This window comes from Thecamonas trahens (genome assembly GCF_000142905.1).
Source record: "Thecamonas trahens ATCC 50062 unplaced genomic scaffold supercont1.56, whole genome shotgun sequence".
In the NCBI taxonomy this organism is placed as follows: domain Eukaryota; order Apusomonadida; family Apusomonadidae; genus Thecamonas; species Thecamonas trahens.
Window position 1 is genome coordinate 232729 of NW_013657624.1, and position 6267 is coordinate 238995.

General features: G+C 61.3%; 2 protein-coding genes across 3 annotated transcripts in view; one reads left to right on the top strand and one right to left on the bottom strand.

Annotated features, from left to right (window-relative positions):
* AMSG_10356 (phosphoacetylglucosamine mutase) overlaps positions 1–294 on the bottom strand; it is a 2569-nt gene extending 2275 nt beyond the window's left edge. The window contains exon 1 of the mRNA XM_013898363.1: positions 162–294. Coding sequence (XP_013753817.1) covers positions 162–271 — 110 coding nt within the window. The 5' untranslated portion in view covers positions 272–294. The remainder of the gene's footprint in view (positions 1–161) is intronic.
* An 81-nt stretch (positions 295–375) lies between these two features.
* AMSG_10357 lies at positions 376–5171 on the top strand (the record flags this gene model as incomplete). Of its 2 annotated transcripts, XM_013898365.1 has the most annotated exons (4): positions 376–1781; positions 2433–3079; positions 3266–4954; positions 4999–5171. In XM_013898365.1, exons 1-4 carry the CDS (start codon positions 505–507, stop codon positions 5169–5171), a joined length of 3786 nt encoding a protein of 1261 aa, XP_013753819.1. In that variant the 5' UTR covers positions 376–504. The 2 variants fall into 2 exon arrangements, with proteins under 2 accessions (XP_013753819.1, XP_013753818.1); XM_013898364.1 differs by lacking the exon at positions 376–1781 and adding an exon at positions 2103–2252 and having other exon boundaries at positions 2341–4954.
* Between the last annotated feature and the right edge of the window lie 1096 nt (positions 5172–6267).

Below are 6267 nucleotides of genomic sequence, written 5' to 3' on the forward strand. Positions count from 1 at the left end.
GCTGAAAGCCGGGGGGAGGTTGTAAATTTTTTGTGAGGGTACGAGTGTGGCTGCCGAACAACAAGGCATGGGAAGGGGGGGGGGGGAGGGGGACGGGGGGGAGGGCGAGCGAGAGGGCCAACGAGCAACTGTTCGTCCGCTCACGGCGGGTTGGAACGTACGCCATACGGAAGCCAGCAGTTCCGTAAGAGTAGACGACCGAGTCGGGCTTGGGGTATGAAGCAATACCCGCAGTCAGGTTGGCTGTGATGTCAGCAGGGAGCAAGGACATGGTGGGTGATGGGAAGGGGAGGAGTGGGAGGAGTGGGTGCGGGTTGGTGGTGAGTGGCCAGTGGGGCGAGTGTAGCTACGCCGCGAGTGGACAGACTCGTCGACGAGTTGGTGGACGTGGTGGCGACCGAGGTAGTGGGGGTCGGGAGGGACAGGGTCGAGCGGAACGAGCGTCTGTGTTTTGTTTGCTGCGTGCTTGTCTGTCTGCTTGTGGTGTGTGTGTGGTGCGTGGCTATGGCGGGCGTGGACGATAGGAGCCAGACGGCGGCGGCGGTGAGCGCGGTGGGCGACTTGCTAGCGCAGCTGGGTGTAGAGATGGGCGATGGATCGGCGAGCTCGTCTTCGCGGGAGAGGCGCGGTGGCGGACGTGGCAGAGGTGGTGGTGGTGGGAGCAAGAGTGGGACGCGGACGGCCGGGCAGACAATGACCGGGCGTGAGCTGGCAAGGATCCTGGCGGCGGCCAAGACGGGGATGGCGAGCCCAAGCGATGACGGCGGTGAGGCGCTGATGGCCTCGCTCTCGCGGGCCGCATCGACGCTCTCACTCGGTGAGTCGGATATTCTTGCCGAGCTGGTGGCGGCTACCGACGATCTCAACAAGGGTGCCGGGCTGGACTCGGATAATATCCGATTCCTGCTTGGTGATGGCGGAGACGGCGGCAGCGGTGGCGGCGGTGGCGACGAAGCTGATGACGTTGACCTCTCGGATTTGGTTGGTGGCGGGTGGGCAGGCGCGGCGTCGGCACTGCAAGCCGGACCGGGCACCCAGAGGAAGAGCGCAAGCAAGACAGGTTCAAGCAGGAGCGGCGGTGCGCCGCCGATCGTGGTTTCACCGGTCGTGCCTTTCAGCTACAAGTCGTTTGCGATGCTCGGCGAACTCGCGCTTCAGGCGCTACTGCTAGCGCGTGAGGCGCTGGTAACGGCAAACGGCAGCGTCAACCGGGCTCTCTCGGGCAAGTATTCACGGCTGGTCTCGCTCGCGCACCACACGCTTCGCGGTGTCACGCAGAGCCTCAAGGCAATCCATCGTGGGCGGACACGGTCGTTGCGAACGCTCAGGAAGCAGACATGTGGACTGCGGATGCTCAACCCGATTCTGAGCGCAGCGGTAGTGCACACAGCCGAACAGGCACTGGCGGTCGCCACAGATCCCCAGCTGGCGACCGAGTACCCTGACGTTGTGCGGTTTGTGGCGCTGGCGCCGGTCATTGAGGCCCATCTCAAGACCGCCGAGGTGACGCTGGCAGCACGGTATGCATACGACAAGAGGCTGCGACGGGGAGCAGACGTGGCACATGAGCGTCGGACCAAGGAGCGGGACACGGCAGGCAGCCATCGGCTTGGGCGCACCGAGTCGAGCCGAAGCAGCGGCGAGTCGATCTTTGATGCCGAGCTCTCGTCGGTCTCGACTTCGTCGACTGCGCCGCTTGCCCTCTCATCACGCTCATCAGGATCCTCGTTGCCGTTTGGCCTGTCTTCAAGCATCTCGTCTGGTTCGCTGCGGTTTGGACCGTCAACTGACAGCTGACGCCTCAGTGCCGTGGCGGGACGTCAGCCAGTGGGAGAGGCTGCCAGCGCAACGCCGTGATATTATGCAGTTTCCTCACCAGCAGCATTTCGCCTATAACAAGTACACCATGGGCGGCAGGATGTAGTAGTCTGCGCTATGTGGTGAAGAGGGTGTTGCTGTATGTACAGGGGGGGGGGGCCTTGCAAGTGGCTCGCAGTGTGTGGAAGTCGATTCTTCGCATTTTGTCAGCACGCCCAGCACGTAGATATGGTCAGGAATTGTTGACTTGCGTCCAACTCGCAGCATTCTTTCACTTGACTCGCTGCATGGACAGCATGTTATTGAACAACAGAGTGTTTATATGTGGTCTCCTGGCTGTGCTATGTCTCGCCACGAGTTACGCCAGGCCGTACTGTCCTCGGTACCCCCTCATGGACATGGAAGGGGATGAGCGTGACAGGGAGGTCTATTTGGTACGTGGTGGTGTCGGGGATTTCGTATCCCGCATTCTGACCAGCTCCAAGAACTAATTGCCCATTTCCATTGCCGTTTTCGTCATAGGTCTCCGCACCATGCGTTGCCCTGGACCACAGCAGCAGCTCGCGCATAGCAGCGAGTACAGCAGCCGGGCGACAGTCAGGCTATGGTATTAGCTTGACTATTACATGCTATGCCGCAACTGAGCCCAAGTTTGTGGGCCGGTGCCCGGAAGTCTCGCTTGTGATTGGTGCGGCTGTTGTGCCAAGCGTGATTGACACGGATGGTGAGGCAAAAATAGCCCTAATTGGCGAGGCGGCCGCTCGTGACTTTGGGGAGTTTGAGCTGGCGATAGCTGAGCCTGGTGATGGGGCGTCCATTGTGGCCGAAGTGATCTGGCGGCAGCGAGCGGCCGGCCGTGAGAGTGGCGGTGAGTTTGGAGTGAGCAGTATATCGCCCGGTGTGGTGGCACTGGAGGGTGGAACGATTGTGAACGTGTACGGTACAGGCTTCGCCGCGCCGCTTCTGGGCTTTGTGGACTCTACACCGGTGCAAGTTGTGGTGGAGAGCGAGACACACGCGTGGTTCGAGATGCCTGCGCGTGCTTCGTCAGGCTACTCGCGGCTGATCTTGCGGCATGCAAGCGGTGATCTCGTGGTGCGCGACGTGTATGCGGCGAGCGGGTGCGCTTCCGCGGGGCTCTACGGGAGGGATGACGCCTGCTACGAATGCCCCCCCAACGCAATGTGTCCTGGCGGTGACCGGATCTGGCCGCATGCAGGATTCTGGTCGTCTCATGAGGCGTCGCCGGTAGTTGCGGCGTGTCCGAGGCCTGCACGTGTGAGGTGTCGGGGCGGGCGTGGCTCGCCGTGTGGCCAGGGCTACATCGGCACGCTCTGCACATTGTGCGATGACAGCCACTATCGCGAGGGACTGGCCTGTCGATCGTGCCCGTCATCACTGGGGGTAGTGATCGCAACTGTGACTTGCGTTGTAGTTGTGGCGGCAGGGGCGGTGGCGGCAGCCATGGCTGCGTCGGATCGTGTGCTCGGTGTGCTGCTTTGGAGCGCGCGGATAGTCCAAGTGGTGTACGCAGGCCAGAAAGCGGTCGGTACGACGGTGAGCGAGCCGCTCGCAACCTTGTATCGTACCATGGCGCTGGTGGGTGTCGGCGATGTGGAGGCATTTTTGCGCCCGGCATGCCTAGGAGAGTTTGGGGTGGAAGCATCTGTCTGGATCCACTCAGTGACCATGTTGGGGACCATTGCGGCGCTGACAATGATGGTACTTGTGGCAGCACTGTGGACAAGCATCGGTACTGAGTTCTCACTAGGGACGACGCGCAACCGCGTGGTTCAGTTGGGACTGGCTGTCTTTCACGTCTTTTTCTATAATTCGATGAGAATCGGCTTCTCTACCATGCAGTGCATGAGGACTGGGCTGGACAGCGAGATGCGCCTGGCTGGCGAACCGGACATTGTTTGCCTCTCGTCAAGGCACTTGAAGATCCTGGTCGCCGGAGCGGTGCTTGTTGTCGGGCATGGCCTCTTTGCGCCGTTTATCATCAGCGGCCTCTGTCGACTTTGGTGGCCACTGGCGATTGATCGCGACGGCGTTGAAGAGGAAGGCGAGGCTGGCAGTGTCCTGCAAATTGTGCTTTTTGCCAACTTGGGAACGCAGCGGTGGTGGGGCGGCCTTGTGTTCTTGCCGTTCCTCATGTGTACGGCGGCGATCAGCGTGTTTCTGGAACACGATGCCGGCTTGCAGCTAGTGGCGATTGTGGCTGTGACCATTGTTCTCACAGCTGTACTCATTGTCAAGACTCCGTTTGCATCGGCGCGGTATGCGACAACGGCAGGGGCGGCACTAGCCACTGCGCTTGTGGGAGCTACAACATCTTATGCTGCTGCGGCTGAACCAAGACACGCGATGACGATTTCGGCTATCATGTTTGCGGCGCTGGTGGTTTTACTTGTCGGCGACATGATACTGATGTCGCCGTGGGCGCTCAGCTTGCGGACTCGATGGGCGGATCGCGCACTGCGTGCGGTGTCGGCCGTAGGTCCGGAGCAGGAGGTCGAGATCCACACGCGGCTCATCGCATCGACCTCGGGCATCTCGCTCGGATGGGGAGGGGGATCAACCATCGGGACGTCTTCGCCCAAAGGTCGACACGGAAGAGAGCAAACCAGCTCGTCACAGGCAAGTGGAAAAGAGGATTTCCGGCCACGGCTGATGAAGTCAACGGCGGTGTTTCTCTCTCCGGCCGAGAAGGATGCATTGGCACGGATGGAAGCGGTAGCCGGACCATCGCAGGTGGCAGCAGGGCCGACGGCACCACACCCGGAGACTGACATCTCGCTGTCTCGATCGCAGTCGGTGGTGATAGGGGCTGGTCGGCCGCGTGCACTACAACCGTCGCAAACCCAAGCGCAACGGGCATATCTCTTGGAGCGCGCATTCCATGCTGCGCGAAAGACGGCAAAGTCTCAGAATGCGAAGCGGATCATGCCACGGTCACAGCGGCCGCGAAAGCTTCGCACCGGGCACGCTCGACCCAGCTCACGCGGCAAGACAGCACCTTGTCTCCGCGCAGTGGAGGAGTCGAATCACGCCGTTGAGCGCGAGAGCGCAAAGGTCACGGGCGATAGTGGCGCATGTCGCATGGCGTCGTCAGACTCGATTATTGCCGACAAAAGTGTGGTGGCCTTGTCGTCAAGTAGCTCGTCAAGGATCGGCGAGGATACGTTGTCCACATCGTCGTCGGCGGCATCGTTGTCGGCGGCATCGTCGTCGGCGGCATCGTCGTCGGCGGCATCGTCGTCGGCGGCATCGTCGACGTCCACATCGTCACTTTCATCTTTATCTTCATCGACGACGTCGACGTCGACGTCGGCAGTGTCGGAGTTATGTGAGTGACGGCGGTCGAGGTATGCAATGATGGCTGTGGGCTGCGTCGTGGAACGAGGGCGCAAGTGCCGAGGAGGCGCGATCTTGGCCGCGCACACCACACTCTGCATTGAACCAAGCATATGGGGGTGATGGTGGTGAAGTGGGGGGTGAGGGTGGTGGTTGGTGGTGTTGGGGCGTAATGAGTATGGTAGGGGGGGGATGAGGGGGGTCGTGACGTGGGTGGCGCGGCGAGCGAAAGGATGGTGGGTATGGCGATTGGGCTTGAGGATTGCTGTTGGCGAGTTGGATGAGGATGACGGGTATGTGTGACGTGTGGGGGATGAGGGTGGAGGGGCTTGGGCGGCAAGGGCGAGGAGGGCGGACGGGATTGGATTGAGATGGATGTCGATGGAGACGAGGGCTTGGGATTGGAGAGGGAGGCAGACCACTGAACGCTAGCCGGCCACTGCATTGCCTATCGCTTGCACTTGCCCTCTCGTGTTCTTCCTCGCCATGGCCAGCCCGGTGGTCTCGTCGTCTGGCACGGTGGTCGGCAGCAGGGGCGGCTGGCGATGAGCAGGCCGGCGGGGGCTGTGATGGGCACGGCCGGAGGAGGGAGGGGAGGAGTGGGTTGGAGGGAAAACTGGTAGTCATTGCTATTGCTGTGGCTATCCGCATGCATTGTCTCCAATGCCCTGTCGATGGCTAGCTTGCTCTTGGTGGTGCCGGCGGTGGTCGGTCGGCGGCGGGCGGCGGTCGGCGGCGAGCAGCAGGCGGTCGGCAGCGATGCTGTTGACGGGATGGCGTCGGCTGATGTGCGTATCGGCGAGCAGGAAGTGGATGATTATGATTGCAGGGGTAGTGAACATGTGTGGTGTGGGTGTGGTGATTGTGGGTGGAGATGGTGGGGAGTGGGGGTCGGAGATCGGCCCGGGGAGGAGGGGTCAGCAGCATCGAAGGGACACCAGGACAACAAGCTGGGCCGAGCCGGCAGAACTCGGATTCCGGAATACTGCAGCTGTGGAACGGATACTATGCAGGGGGATAGTGTGTGTAAGTATTAGGGCAGTAGTGAAATCAGATTGGCCATATCTTGCAATGAGTGTGGTGGGGGTCGTG